The following is a 16,256-nucleotide window of genomic DNA, read 5'->3' as shown; positions in this document are numbered from 1 at the left end:
GGAAGTACACAACTCCATTAGAGTTACTAATTTTGAGCAAATAAATTATTTCTCGCTTCTCGTTGTCTCTACCAACATACTTCACAGCTCCATCCACCATAGAAGTAATGGAAGGCGATAGTAAAAATCAAGGTCACCCTCTTGATGATTAAAGTCAAACAAGTCAAAAATAATTGGATTAGAAACCAGATGAGTTCCTTGATGATTTAGAAACAACAAAAATTAATTCGAAAAGAAAATTGAAATTCATGATTGGTGCAGCCAGGACTAAGTGCAAATATTATTGAAAATGAACCTCCTATTATCTCATCCCAAACAATAAAATGTCTGCTCTATTGGTTAAACTTAAAGTCAAACAAAAAGAAAGTTATAGGTACAATTAACCAGTAGGGGAACAATACTATTCAAAAAAATGAGGGGTTTAATTGCTAGTCCCATCTATCATGATGTTCCAAGTATACAAACTTGAAGTCTAATTGTCTAATCATCTTGTTCAAGCTGTGTGGGTAACATGAATCCAAGAACTGGGTTGTACCATAATAAAGAATAAGAAACTGAAGTTATTCATTGTTGTGAGAATGCAAATAAACTTTAGTAGATTTGTTGATGAAGGATCCATGGTATCATATTTTAATGATGCAAAACTGTGATTACGGTTCATTTTAGAGCCAACTGAGCTTTTGATTAGTTCATGATATCTTCCATCCTTTGATGTTGACTGCTGAAACAATGGAGTTTGCTTCCTTTCCATCGTTGGTATGGGGTATAGATAAAATAACTTTTGCTCAGCTTGTTTACAATGATGTCAGCGTAGAAAAAAAATTTGATCACAAGGTTTGGATATGTGGTTTCGGTAATTTTGATCCCTTAAAATAACCAAAACTATTTTATAATAGAGGGTTTGATCGGTGAAGGGTGAGTGAATTTATAGAGAAATTTTTATAGCAGAAAAAGTAAAACATGAGCTTAAAGAATGAGAGTGATGAAGAAATCAGTCAAAAACGATGATAGGTAAGCACTTAACAAGTAATGTAAGTTTCCCGTCAACCACGTTAACGGAGGTTAACGACGACTGACTGTTTTGTTACAAATCGATAATGTTAGTAACCGATTTGTTACTTTTGAAACTTCAATGGGAAAAATAAAAACGTATTCAAACATTAGTGACCATTTATGCAATTTACGCTAAATGTTATCATTTCTTAAAAAAAAAATTCTAACAAGATCCACATCTACACGATAATATGTTATCAATTCTTTTATATTTTAAAAAATGATACGCAAAATAAATATTTTATCTATTTAAAAACACATTTTGAAAACATGAGCACTTAACGGGCTATGTAAGCTTTCCGTCACCCACGTTAACGGCGGTTAATAGTAAGTGGTCGTTTTGTTACAAATCAATAACGTTAGTGATTAATTTGATACTTTTGAAACTTTAGTGAGAAAACCAAAAATTTATTCAAACATGAATGATCATTTGTATAGTTTAGCCTAAAATTTATCATTTCTGTAATGAAATTTGCTTTAGACCATTACATATACTGATTGGTAAAAGTCCTGCTTCTTCCAAGCCAAAAATCATTTTGAAGCATTAGTATGGGACTATTTTGTAACATCAACACATAAGATTTATTCTTCCGAATCGATAATATTTACGATTTTCATAATTGAAATGTTTTAGGACGAAATTTAGAATTTAATGTTTTCTATTTTAAATAAAATATTTGGAAATTTGACTTTTTTTTAAAAAAAAAAACCAACCAACTTTCAAATATTTTCATTTGTGAAAAAAAAAGAGATCAAAGACCACATGCAAAATATAATTGAATTTGTTTTTTCATTTTGTCAAATAATTTAGAAACAGTTAAGAAATAAAAGAGTAATCAACTATTTTGATAAAAAAAATAATTTTTTCAAAATAATTTGAGGACTTATTTTGTAATAAACCTTCTTTGTTGAAAACTAAAAAAAAAAAGGTAATATAAACCAAATGAAATTCTAAAAATAATTATAATAACAATTAAGAAAATACTTCAATCTGGATTATTCAGTGATCAAACGGGAAGTCCTTGTGAATTTAAACTTTTTTCCTCCTCCCTTGTCTCCTTCTCTTAGCAAAGTTACCGTTTCCTCTGATTTCTTCCTTCCTTCCTTGCTCTCTCTTCATCTCTCACTTCATATTCTTGTTCCAGTCATTAGTGTGAGCTAAGAAAGAGAGGATTTTTTTAAAGAATAATAAAAAGTTTCATATGGATTGTTTCCCTTGTGGTGGAAAATCAAACAAAAATGGAAAGAAGCAACAGCATCCCATCAATAATAACACCATCTCCAGCAGCTTTGATCATCACATCCCTTCTACTTCAGGTGCTTATTACTCCTAAGATTTGGTCTTTTGAATAAAATATTAAATGAATTCTCATTTGCTTTGGCTGCAAATTGATTTTGGTTTGACCCATTTGTTTAATGGTTTCAACTTTTTAGTTTAATTTCTGGGTTTTCAATATTTATGTGTGATCTGATGTGGGATTTTGAAAGCTTGTTGGATTGTTTGTTAGCAATGGCAACTTGGGTATGTTTGAAATTTACAGTAGGTGTGAAAAATATTAGAATTTGAACATTTTCAATCTATAAAGATGAAATTTTTATTGGATGATATATATGCAGTATCCTTTCACACCATATAAAACTTTTATACCTGGTTAGTATCTTGCAACTGAAAAGAAAGCCAACCTAAGGATAAGCTTTAGAGCTTGTATCCTTAGGCCCGTAAGTCCAAGTCCATATAGCTTACCCTAAGCACACAGGAAGCCAACCTAATGTACTTGGGGCCCCAAGAGTCACATTAGGCCCATTCTGTTTATTAGCTTGATCAGAGCTATACTATTGTAATTCAATCAAAAAGTTCAATTGCACCGTGTCACAAATTCCATAAATCATCACATTAAATTGGTGCATCAATAAAACAGTAACCAAAGAACTCAGTGTACCTCATATTAAAACCAATAAAACAGTTCAGTAATAATTAGGGAACACACCTCGAATTGGTTTCAAATAGTAGATCTACTGATTGCTGGTTTCACCACGCTGCTACAGTTTTCGAACCTATTTTATAATAACCCTATATTACTTATAGGTAACATAAATAAATCTCTAAAATCATAAAATTTACGGGTCTTACGGGTGAATACTGGCACACGTGGTTTAACTGATCTAGAAGAGCTGGGTCGAGCTTTCGAACGATCCGGAGAATCTCTTGTACCTTCAAACAATAATAATTTATCAGCCCCAAATCTTACTTTATTGTTCAAAGCTAAAATTCTTAAGTATATAAGTATTTTCAGGGTTTGACTATCAATTTGGAGTATTTTGAGTCTGAATTTGGTCAAACGGATTGCGGAATCGGAATCAGGACGTCGAAAAACATAAAGTATGACTTTTCGAAAATTTAAATTCTTGGTCAAAGTCAACCACTTTGACCGACGATTTGGAGGCCTTCGTGTTTAAATTTGACGAAACGGACTTCGGAAACGGATTAGAAACGTCGAAAAATATCAGAATAGGTATACTCGGAAAAGATTAACGGTCGTTTAATGGTCGGTCAAATCCATTTTAAGTTTTGGTCATAGTAGGTCAACGGTCACGGTGAACGGTCGGGTCAACGATCGAGTCAGGTCGGGTCGGGTCAGATCGGTCAAACCGGTTCAGACCGGTCAGACCATTTCAGACCGGTCAGACCGGTTCGAACCGGTCGAAACCGGTCAAACAGGTTTTCCAGCTGCTCACTCTCCCTACGGCGGCGCGTGTGGCGCGTGAGACCTCCTCGGTGGGTCTAAAAATTACGGAAAAATTTCCAAAAATTATTTTGAGCTATTTCGAGATACTTACAACGATCGGTTCAAATTTTTGAACGGCGGAGAGCTCGAATTTCAACTCGGCCGAATCTTTGACTGCACCACCTCCTCACGAGCCGCCGTCGACGGCGAACAAGGTTGACACTGGCGGACTCGCAACGACACAAGGAACACGATGGTGCAGGAGGTGTCGTAAACGGAGCAACGATCGGTGATGAATTTGAGATTTTCCTGGCGATCGAGCTAAATAAAATGTCGAGACTTTGACTGGAAATTCCCGACGTTTGGCAGCGTTTCACTTCAATTAATTTGAAGGGTTTGTTTCTCGCTCGATGATGAACACAACGGTGGTTTCAAAACGACGATAAGAATTCGGACGGCGTCAGGATCTAAGTCGGAAACCGGCGTAGGAGGAAGGGAATTTGGGAGTGTGGTTTTCTGTTTTTGAAGCAGAAACCACACGTATATAACATATAACCCCAAACTTACCTCACTTTTTTGGGTAAACTCAGGGTTTGGTCCCTGAATTTTCTTTAACTCTAAAACAAGCTCCAAGTTTTAAAATCATTCAATTTAGTCCTCAAATTTTCTCTAATTTTCACAATTAACCTCCAATTTCAATTAAATACTATTTTGTAAATATTCGGGTTGTTACCTACATGGTATGAACAACAACGATCATCTCTGCGATCTTGGTTTCCGTTACATAATCGAACGTCATACGTAATACTACAATTTTCTGTTCGAGTTTCTGGTGTGTGATTCTTTTTTTTATGCTTAGTGCGTGTCATCTCCATCTTTTTATGTGTCATCCTTTTAAATTGATTGTTTTTCCTAGTTTCTTCTATATCAGATTTATCTCCCGATAGAAGACCACTTGTTTGGAATACGAGAATGAATATAGCTGCAGGTGCTGCAAAAGGTTTGGAATATTTGCACGACAAAGCTAAGCCGCCCGTCATATATCGAGATCTAAAATGCTCAAACATTTTGCTAGGTGAAGTCTATCACCCGAAGCTATCCGATTTCGGCTTGGCCAAATTGGGACCCGTTGGAGATAAGACTCATGTATCGACTAGAGTGATGGGGACCTATGGATATTGTGCTCCTGAATATGCGATGACCGGTCAACTTACGTTGAAATCAGATGTTTATAGTTTTGGGGTTCTGCTTGAAATCATTACTGGAAGGAAAGCTATCGACAACTCGAGAGCTGGCAGTGAGCAAAATCTGGTTGCCTGGGTAAGATACTATTGTCTATTTCCATATTTCCGAGGAAGAAAGTAAAACAATAAAGAAGCATAACGACCCATTACTTCAAGGACAATATCCGGTGAGGGGCCTGTACCAAGCTCTGGCAGTGGCTGCAATGCTGGGTAAGATATTGTCTATTTCCATATTTCCGAGGAAGAAAGTAAAACAATAAAGAAGCATATCGACCCATTACTTCAAGGACAATATCCGGTGAGGGGCCTGTACCAAGCTCTGGCAGTGGCTGCAATGTGTGTTCGGGAACAACCTAATATGCGACCGCTTATAGCGGATGTAGTGACCGCTCTCACGTATCTTGCTTCGCAAAAGTATGATCCCGAAACTCAGCCGGCTCAAGGACTCCGCACAGGTTGTTCCACCCCGAGAACGAGAAGGGAATAAACCGGCTAAAGAGAAGTAAGCATTCCTCTTATGATCCAATCAAATCCATTGACAGCCAAAGATGAACGTAAAGAAACAACAGGTTTATATCTTTTAATATCGAATCCAAATTTGTATAATGTAAATTTATCTACTTGTCGATATATTACATTGCTGGCAATGCTGGATTATATGGTATAATTTCATCTACTTGCTCGCTTTTGCTTACAGAAAACTTGCAATCTGAATATATATACATATATATATCTTTCATTACCATAACAACTGAACCATCTAAGTCAGATTTACAGATTCCTTTTGCTTCACCTATATTGGCTATATTACATTACATATAGGCTTCTCCATCTCTCCATATACATACATATATACATAAATGCATGCATCATGCATGCATAATATACATTCATGCATGCATACATGAATACATACAATTAGTGTTAATAATTATAGATCAAAGCTATGGCTGTTGAAATGGAAAATGGTGTCATGGCATTGTCTCATGTTATGTGATCTGATTTCTTTAGCAACACTTGATTGAAGAGTTGGAGGACCACAAACAATCACACCTGCATCAGCATTACCCCATTTCCTGCTTGTGGATGCAAATATTTCTGCATAAAAAAAATGAAAAACAGATCAACTCGAGAAAGATCTAATTGGCCTTAGCCGTCAATGCCAGACCCATATACCCGTTCGACATGAGTTTCTTTTAAAGTTCTATCATGGCACTGACCTTTGAAGTCTGGTCTGGAACCATATTGAATCATGGTTGAACTTTCTAGATTGTTCTTTGTCAAATCTTTGTCTGCAACAGTTTCATTTCTCTGAGGAGATTCAACCGTTATCCTGTCGTTATCCTGATCGTCGACCTTTGCGGAAACCCTTTTCTCCCAAAGATGCCATAAACCGATCACGACACCACCGAAAATAACAACGCTCGCCACCATGCATATGATGAAAAGAAGGCCCAGATACCACCAGGTGGACACATCGTATGGAATTATGTAGAAAATCCGCAATAAAGCCATTAAAACAATAAACCCGACTGTTGATATAATAAAGTATAAGCCAGACCATACGTTGTTTCCGGTGCCAACCAGTGGCGACATACTTTGACCGGAGAAAGGGCAGGAAGAGTTTGATGCTACATGAACCTTACCTTCTTCCTGCAGGCAACATCAATGGCAGATGAAACTAAAGAAAATGGTATGGCTCGTGTTTGAAAGTAAAATAGAAGCGCTAAGCATAAACTAGACATACCAATGAAGGCTCGGATTCTCGAGTGACATAAACATTGATCTCAAGGCTTACTTTTTCAGAGAAAAACGGACAAATCGATCCCATGTCGACCGTTGAAAGAAGAGGAATCTCGTCTGACTTTTTAACAGCCCAAACAACCATAATCCTTCTCGGTAGACATGGCTTTCCATCGTTAACGATGGAGGATATCGCTTATGATTGCCAAGAATGGTGAAATCCCGATACCACCTGCAACTAAGATCAGGTTCTCATACCTGTGAGAAGAAGATCAAGGCACCATGACTAAAACAGTTCGATCGTGACATGTGAAAGCCTAAAGAGATGAAAGATATTGGGCTATGTACATCAAATGGTACGGCGATTCATGTCCATAAGGTCCCTCAACAGAAGCTGTTATCGTCTTTTTGGTAACCTTCGGCGGATCTGTCTCGGACATGTTTAAGATACTGTCCCTCAAACTCTCCGTCCACTTCCCAAGAACCTTTATTAGAATAGCAAGATGATGTTTTCCGTCTAAAGGACTCGACGAAACACTGAAAGGATGCCACTGCAACCACGATAATTCTCGAACTTGAAGAAAAATAAAACTGAGCGCGTTGTACCGCAAACCTGCATATTTCAATGCGAACACGATTTAAGAAGGTAATGTCATCATATATATATATGTGTGTATTTCAAGGAAACTATAAATCTGCTCTTACTTGCAGGTTTTGAGAGGACCAATTCAACTGTCCCACAGGGAAGGCATTTAGCTGAAAGTATATCAATGGTTTTTCGTGATTGGCAGAACCGGAGGAAGCGGTCGAGCATGAAGATAAATATCGCTCCGGTGACGATGCTGAAAACGAAATCACCGACGTGCAATGCCAAGAAGACGACAAAGACGACATATAGCTGATGTGTATAGAAGAACAACTCAAAGTAGTCTTTCCTCACTGGATGAAGCGACGTTACCCACATAAACAAGCCGGCCAAAAGGCTTATAACTCCGGGTAAGTTAGCAATACCGACTCTTTTCCATTCCAGTAACTGCATAAAACAATGGAAACAGTTTAGCCACTGCAAGCATAAAAGAACTACGAGTTAAACAACCGAAAGAAAACCGAAACCTAAAACGCACTTCCTTCACTAGTGTTCCTTTCATTGCCCATCCGATCACATAGAACAGTCCATGGAGTGTAAAGAGCATCATGGTGAGATGTCCCAACCATACATGATATCTCGTAGCATGCTCGAAAGGGATGTCTATCAAACGGAGAAGAAGTGAGCCCCTCGAAACCGGGAGGAACAAAAAGATCAAGCAGAGTAATCCAAGCATTCCAAGTCGAAGTCCCGTCAGTTCCAAAAATAATCGACTGAAAAAGAAGATGAAAGACGATGATTAGCCCTCTATGAACAGGAGTGGCACTGTGCAAGTACCGGTGTTAACCATAAAGAAGCAGAAAATAGTTTTTACCCCTTGTCGGCATCGGTATGTCGAACTCAACAAGGAGTCTAAGATTGCGCAAAGTGTACGCATACATCGCCCATACGATGAACACGACAAAGAGGACTATCCCAATGAGCTCAGCTGCAGAGACAACCCCAAATGGTCCATCCACAATAACAGGGAAAGTCCACAAACGAAAGCCAGGTTTCTTTAAACTCTTCCTATATAAGCAATTCATAGCCATGTTCGTCATACACATTACATCGTTTTAAGACAAGTTTAAACCATAGAAATGCACATACTTTTCAAACACATCTTCACCGGAGACGATAAGATGGGCTACCGCTAGGATCGCCACGAGAAGAATCGGAGCACTGAATGCCAAGAACAGACTCCCTGCAAACACAATCAATCAAACATCGAATAAACACGAAGCAAATAATAATGGTAAATTATGAATTTCATCACTCAACTTTCTTTTTACCTATTTTGGTCATTGCCTTAAAAATTTTCAATTTGCTCATTAATAAGTGGTGTGTTAAATGAAAAGGTGACATCTTTGACACTACAATTATCATTCTTTATTTCTCCAACTACTCAAGATATCAATTTATATTTTACTTATATTATTTTAAAACTCAACTCTAAAATCAAAACTAGTAAAATCTCAAATCACTCTGATCTATAAAATTCTCACCCAATTCAACATGTAATAATAATATACAACTCGTTTCTTTAGCTTTCTCCGTAGTTGGGATTTGAAATAAGGTGATTCATCCATGGCAGATTCAGAAATTTAAGAATGATATTAATTTTTTTTAAATAATGGGTATAAAGAAATTTTTTTTATTTTTTTCTTTAACATATTATACTAAATTTCACCATTCTTTCTTAAAAAAAAAGAATACACTTGCCCCTAAGGATTTAGTCTAGTGCATCCGTCTGGATTCATCGTTGAGAGATCAAAAGAATTAAGAATAAGAATGATTTTATGAAAAACTGTTACATAATTTTTAAAGGAAAAATGTCTAATCACAACGCTGTTAAATATTATTGATGGCGTAATTAAAATAAAAGTAAATAAAAAATTCAGTAAGTAAATTAATTTTTTTTAAAATTTTAATGATCAGAAAATAAATGAGAAGAAAGTTGAATGATGAAACGTGTAATTTACCAAAGAATAAAGTAGGAAAAATAAACGAATGAAATTGAGTAACAAACCTGAAATGCCAAACACAGATCCTCTGGTGGTATGAATGATTCCATCAACCAATTGTTTACCAAATTCTCCAGGATACATGAAGATAAGAGCAATCCAGGCAATGAAAACCACCCAAATCACAGCCTTTAAACCCCATTTCAGTGACGATTTCAAAAGAGATGGAGTTTTGACAAAACCAGGCTCAACTTCATCATTCAACAAAAGGGGATTCTTCAATGAATCTGAACCCATGGCGATACACAATTCCTTCAGAAAACAAGAAGGGTTTTCTTCAACCTTGCTCTCCGGTGAAGACTAACCAGAGAAAGAGTGTATATAAGATGAAACCAGAGAAAAGAAACAAACTTTGTGGAACCCATTTTTCTGGTTTGATGGAAATAACGAAAACTAAGTGCAGAAATGACAATCCATTACATGATCACATATGAATTGCTACCAGGAAAAAAACAGGGAAAAAGGAAGAGAATTTTCTTTTTCAGTAGAGGGTTAAAGTTAACAGGTGAATTGTGTGGAAATTTTTAGAATTTTGTTGCAATTTTGAGTGGTTCTGGATGGGGCATTTATTGGGTTCGACTCGATTCAAAGAATTTAAAGTTGAATTCTATTCGTTTTGATAGTTTGTGAGAGTTATTCAAATTTGAAATTAAAAATTAAAATATATTAACTAAACTTCAATCAAATTAAATTCAATTAATTTAGATTTTATCTCGTCTCCTTAATTTTAGGGGTTGGATTCTTCGGACAAGTGTGGGGGTAAAGTTGATGAAGTGAGATTCAAGCCTTGGGGAGACAAAGGTGGTTGAGTACATAAACGCTTGCGTCAAAGTCATATCAACAGAACTTCTTTTGAATCATACAAAACGAAAAGGATTAATTATAAAATAAGTTTTCAAACTATATAATGCTTTCTATAAACAGCTACTCAATTTTTTTGAATGATCAAAGTGTTTAACATTACAAACGTTACGAGTTTAGGTGTTCGGACAGTAAACATCATTAATTTTTTCATTAAGTGACATATGTCACATTTCAATAAGTTTAAATTTTTATTTAAAGTTAAAAAATTTAAAATTATATTTAAAAAAACAAAAACTTTGGAATAGCCCAAAATCTTTGAAAACCCTCATTTCAGCTCCTAAACCTACGTCAGCCATCACCCTTTTTCGTTGACAAAACTCTATCTGACCTCATCCCCCGCTATTAATAATCCTATTAAATTGGGGTAAATCGATGACCAATCAACGTTTTATACCCTCAAACCCTAAGTTGAAAATCGTAATCCCATACGATCTTGTCGGTCAATCGGCGACAACTAGTATGACTAGAAAGACAATAGGGACTACGACGATGATGATCGTGGCCAACAAGGGCAATATCTGTGGGTTAGGGTTAGGGATTTAAGATTTTTAGAATTGGGGTTTGTAATTTAAGAGAAATAAGGGTTTTTTTTTTGTATAAATATAATAATATTTTAAACAAAATTATAAGAATGTAACATGTGTCACTTAATGAAAAAAATTAAAGGCAGTTATGGTCCAAACATCTATAGTGGTAATGTTTGCAACGTTAGGCACATAAATCATTCAAAAGAAAAATATGACACCTATTTATGAAAAGCGGTATAGTTTGGGCACTTGTTTTATAATTAAGCCAAATAGAAGAAGAAGATTTGGGGTTGGAAAAGAGCATGGGTGGCCAAGTGAAGGATCACTCATTTTGTGTGATGCTCACTGCCTTTCCTTTCCTTGTCTTACCTGCTAGTTCCCGCCTCATTCATCCGTGCTGAACGTGAAGGCTACTTCTCAACTAACCATTCATTCCCATCATCATGAGTGTTGTATTAATTGTAGACATCAAAATTTTGAAACATAAAACATATAAAAAATAAAGTATTTTTTTAAATAACATTATTATATTTTTCATCAAATATATCTTTTAAAAATAAAATAATAATTCGTGACGTTGATATTATTCAAATTTTAATATTGTTGATTGCATACCACATACAAAATGAAACAAAAAATAGAACATAATCAATATTCAATTAAATCCGTCAATTTTATCGTTCTAACATGTTAATATATATTATATATAAATTCTCATATCAACCTATTCAAGTACTATTATTATTTCTTAAAAAAAGTACTATTATTATCATTTTTGGACATATTTATTAACTTCCAATATATTTTAGTGGAAAATGTAATGTTACCCAAATTTGTAAATTTCATGGGTATTAACAACTGTTTATGGACAAGAATAAAGGTGAGATGAAATTTCGGGGATTAACCGTAAATAGTAATAAAATGAGGTTAAATTTAATTATTAAAAAATAATTTAAAATTTTAAAATTAAAGAGTTAGACTTTAATTTGTTTAATTTTAAAATTAATACAGATCTAAGAAATATTTAAACACAAACATAATATCATAGTTTGTCTGATTTCAAAACTAACACTAACCTAATAGGTATTTAAATCAATAATATGAGAGGAATTAAAGCTTAATTTATTTAATTTCAAAATAAAAAAATAATTGGAATAAAAACGCGAAAAGAGAAAGAACGAGAAAACTAATTTATGTAAAATAAAAAAAAATCTAAAGAGATTGAAAAAGAGAAAAAAGTGGGGTTGGAAGAGACAAAAAAAAAATATGATAAAATATGAATGATATCCGTTCTATTGAAAATTAGTGGCATCGCCCTCGTAAATGAAAGGGTTAGGTATACAAATAGTTTTTTTTTTTTTGATAATAGAGTATTGTTTTATAAAGTTGTATGAATATTAAAAGTTAAAAATAGGAATTGTTTTTTTTTGAGTAATTTGATTATTAAAATTTTGACTATTTATTATGTTTTAAACTATTTTTTATTAAAAAAAATTAAAGGTTATCTAAACTGACATTAACATATTGACTGAGATATTAGATAAAATTTTACCTTATCACTGTTAGTAAGTTAGGGTAAGACTCAGACTACTATCAAAATTTTAAAGGAAAAAGACAAGTTTAAAACATAATAAATAGTTAGGTGATCATTTTATAACTTTTAATTGTTGAGGGACTCAACAAAACAACTCTTTATAGTGGGATGATCATTTTGTAACTTTTAATAGTTGAGATACTCAACAAAATAACTCTTTATAGTCAACTATTTTATAACTTTTAATAATCAATTGACTCAATAAAATAATATTATATAGTTGAGAGATCATTTATATATTTTATCCTAAATAAGAAATAAACCTTTTAAGTATTTTCTTAATTTCTTTTGAATTTACAATTGATATTTCATATATTAACCTACTAATTCAAATAAAATATTGTATAAAATTATTATATAAAAAATATTTTATTAATTATTTAACACGTATGAAAGATGAAGTAAATATGCTATCATGCTTTTGTAATTTTTTGAATAGTAATTGTGTATTTATAAACAATGACATATTTAAAAATAATTTTTAGAGTGACATATATGTGCTAACAATAAACATAAATAAAATTTTAAGTTGAACATCGATAAATTTTAAATTTTAGAGTGAACATAATAAAATTTTAGAATAAATAACATTAATAAAATAAATTTTTAATAGAAAAAAATTTAAATTTTAAAGTGAGGGCGTGTTAAATGGATCTGCCACTGTTATTAACATTCTCCGTAATCATTATTTCATAATTGCTGGTTCCCTGTTTCTGCTTTCATTTCATGTTATGAATTATTAATATAAATGCCAAAATAATATTTAAACGGCCACAAATCACGACAGCAGGCTTTAGGACCAGTTTGGAGGTCCCAACTGTCACTTCATTTGACTAATTTAAGATTTTATTTTCATTTTTATTATTGAACTTTTTTATTCAATTCTTTTAAATTTTAACTAATTATTATTTAAAATTTATTATTGATAAATATATATAAAACTATATTTTAAAAACTTTTAATCAAGTAGTTTTCAAATTTATATTTTATAAAACTTAATTCTTTAAAATAATCAAGGTCAAAGTTAAAAAATCTAGACTTTTTTTGTCCTCTAATTTCAAAGTTTCACCTTAATTAATCAGTATCGATATGGGTTGCACACCTAGTTTTAATGGGTGAGTTTTCCAGAGAGAATTTTCTGCATATACAAAGACTCGAACCTTAAACCTTACCTAAGCAATATCAAGCTGCTTACCACTTAAATCAATATTCATTTATTAAAATTTTTTATTTTTTTAAAAGTTAATAAGAGACATTTTATTGTAGGGAGTCCTAATCTACTTGTTATGAAAAAGGATCTTATGTTTATATACTATTCTTTGGAGGTTATTCATTTTGTGGACATAAAAATTTGAAAAATAAGAAAAGATAATATCTAAATGGATAATAGGATTATAGGCTCAATTCTATTTATCTTGATAAAAAAAAATTTATAGTCAAATATCACTATATGCTACAAAAATTATAATTGATTAACACGTGAAATACTTCACATAAGTTTAAGGCTATTAAATATTACATTTTGTTTCACTATAGATAAAAGCAGGGGCGGAGGTAGGCCTACCTAGGCCTTGGCCCCTATGCCAAGTAAAAAAATTAATTTTATAATTTTATTACATTTAGTTTTAATTATAATTTTATTTAATTAAAATTAAATTAATTAAATTACTATTTAGTTTCAAGTTTAACTGTAATTTTACTTCATCAAAATCTTAAATTAAGAGATATCTTATTCTAACACACACACACACACATATATATATATATTATCTCTTTCTTATTTATTTATTAATTTATTTTCATTATTTTTTTAAATTCAAAGAATTATTTTTAAAACTTGAAGGTAATCAAATATTTTAATTGAGATTTTGAGTTTTTTATCTTCTTCTGCAAGTTTTTATTACATTTTTTGAACTTTTATCCTTTATTTTTATTTTATTCTTTAATTACTTATGAACTTGTGATGTTATTAGCCGTTTGTTCAATGATTTTTCAACATTATCTATAAGATTATGATAAAAATTTAAAAGATACAATGATATCATATTTTATTCAATTAAAATTATTCAATATTTTTTGTCTCAATCATAAATAATTTTGGTTATTTGAAAATGAGAGTTTATCTTAATTGATAAAAATATTATATTCCAGACTATGTATTTTTTTACGTAAATTTGAAAGTTTTTTTAGAAACATTTAATTATACTAGTTTTAGTTGTTATTAAATTTTTAAATTATAAAATTATATACGTGAGTTATATTCATATTAGATTATTTTCTATTATATTTATTTTGATTCAGTTAATAATATTTTTTTAAAATTCGCGACTGGATAAAAAGTTATTTTATATAGAAAATATATGCATATACATCAAACTAAACATAAAACTATCTTAATAAACGCTTTGGTAACCTCCAAATGTTAACAAAAAGCATTCACAGTTCGCACTATCAAGTCATTCCAAAACAAAACACACACAAAAGGATAGCATACATTCCACAACCTAAACATAAAACTATCTTAATTACTTACTCTCAGCTTCAACAATCCCCGGTAACTACAACATTTTAAACAAAACTAGTTTAAAATTATCTGTAACGTTAACCTAAACTTACCAAATTCAAATCAAGATAACTCATTGAGAATTAAGCATAAACATCAAACTAAAAGTAAAATAGCACGTAATTTTATCCAAAAACAACGCATTACCCGCAATCCTTCTCCAACCATGCCTTGCATGCACTAGTGACCAGACAACAACGTAGAGTCAAAAAAGTAAACTATCGCGGCAGTCTTTCGATTGGGCTCGGAATTGGGCTTCGACTTGAAATTAGTATATTGAGTCGCCACTGATCACTTTAAAAAAAACATTTAGGTGGATCGGACACCGTCTTACCTAATTTGCGTTTTACCAGAAATGTGTCGGGTTCGGGACTCGGTTACGATCAATGAAGGATTATCACCCTTGAACCGCCCTTTCGGTACCAATTAATTTGTTGGTAGTCTTTATTTTCAAAAATTAAATTTAAATTGAAATTTAAAACGTTCGATTCGAATTACTTACCTCTAACAGATTAAAATACCCTTAAAAGTCAAAAATATTGGTAGATTGTAAAATAAAAAATAAATATTAAAAAAAAATTAGTATAATAATAATAATAAAATAAATACAATAGATAAATAAAAGTTAGTAAAAAAAGAAATAATAATAAAATACAATTAAAAAATAAAAACCAAATGCACGTGGGTTACATGAAGCAAATGTGTTAGTTTTAAAGTGTTTTTTACCCTAAATTCACATTGCACAGCTGCCGCATATTTAAAACCTAAAGGCAAGGGGGAAATGAAAATCTTGACCCTTTTACCCTCGATTACGTGCGATTAATCCGTTGGATAGAGCCGTGGTCAGATTATGTTGATAATTGTGTTGCTTCTTACGTGTTGACCGTTCGATCGATGAACGGAGCCTCTGGCCACCAAGAGTCATCGTTGTCGAAAGGTAAAGTCTATCGTTCCCATTTTGCTTTTCTAGGTCTTCCTCTCATTGGGTTCTTTAATCACGCTTTTTGTTTCTTTTTTGATTGAGTGGCCGTTTGTATGTTTTGGGGTTAATGGTTGGTTCGGCTATGAACACATGGAAGAAGTGAAAGCTTCCGTGTTAATCTAAGGGTAGCTTGGGTTATTGTAAGCATCTTCAATGGGTTTATTTGGGGTCTTGGTGAAAGGCATGATTTCTGGCTTGAGAAGATGCGGGGATGTTGGCCTTTGCTTGCTGTCGAGGATTGTGATCGATGGTTGGTTTAGTGGTCGAGTGTTGAGCGTTGGTCGAACGAGTGTTGATATAACTAAGGAGTG

The 16,256-nt window shown here is 32.8% G+C and overlaps 2 protein-coding genes across 2 annotated transcripts; one reads left to right on the top strand and one right to left on the bottom strand.

Moving 5' to 3' along the window:
- The first annotated feature begins 2,255 nt into the window (after positions 1-2,255).
- Positions 2,256-5,510, top strand: LOC120172777 (probable serine/threonine-protein kinase PBL7). The gene is made up of 3 exons (XM_039180154.1): positions 2,256-2,370; positions 4,711-5,140; positions 5,273-5,510. The coding sequence occupies exons 1-3, from the start codon at positions 2,256-2,258 to the stop codon at positions 5,508-5,510; spliced, it is 783 nt and encodes a 260-aa protein (XP_039036085.1).
- Positions 5,511-5,739: 229 nt separating this feature from the next.
- LOC120172645 (ferric reduction oxidase 7, chloroplastic-like) lies at positions 5,740-9,927 on the bottom strand. The gene is given in 10 exon segments (XM_039180059.1): positions 5,740-6,121; positions 6,244-6,676; positions 6,771-6,945; positions 6,947-7,024; positions 7,115-7,379; positions 7,472-7,799; positions 7,891-8,120; positions 8,221-8,420; positions 8,502-8,595; positions 9,421-9,927. Coding segments are annotated over 10 exon segments (2,202 nt in total). The 5' UTR covers positions 9,653-9,927; the 3' UTR covers positions 5,740-5,954.
- Between the last annotated feature and the right edge of the window lie 6,329 nt (positions 9,928-16,256).

The sequence above is a fragment of the Hibiscus syriacus genome, unplaced genomic scaffold, assembly GCF_006381635.1.
Source record: "Hibiscus syriacus cultivar Baekdansim isolate YM2019G1 unplaced genomic scaffold, ASM638163v2 tig00111877_pilon, whole genome shotgun sequence".
Lineage (NCBI taxonomy): Eukaryota > Viridiplantae > Streptophyta > Magnoliopsida > Malvales > Malvaceae > Hibiscus > Hibiscus syriacus.
This window is presented reverse-complemented; position numbering and strand designations above follow the sequence as displayed.

Excerpts from the sequence above, each read along its gene's own strand:
- LOC120172777 (XM_039180154.1), top strand. The coding sequence starts at position 2,256 with ATGGATTGTTTCCCTTGTGGTGGAAAATCAAACAAAAATGGAAAGAAG. Across the intron at positions 2,371-4,710 it reads TCACATCCCTTCTACTTCAG|ATTTATCTCCCGATAGAAGA; the intron begins GTGCTTATTACT and ends CTTCTATATCAG. Across the intron at positions 5,141-5,272 it reads CCATATTTCCGAGGAAGAAA|TAAAACAATAAAGAAGCATA; the intron begins GTAAAACAATAA and ends CGAGGAAGAAAG.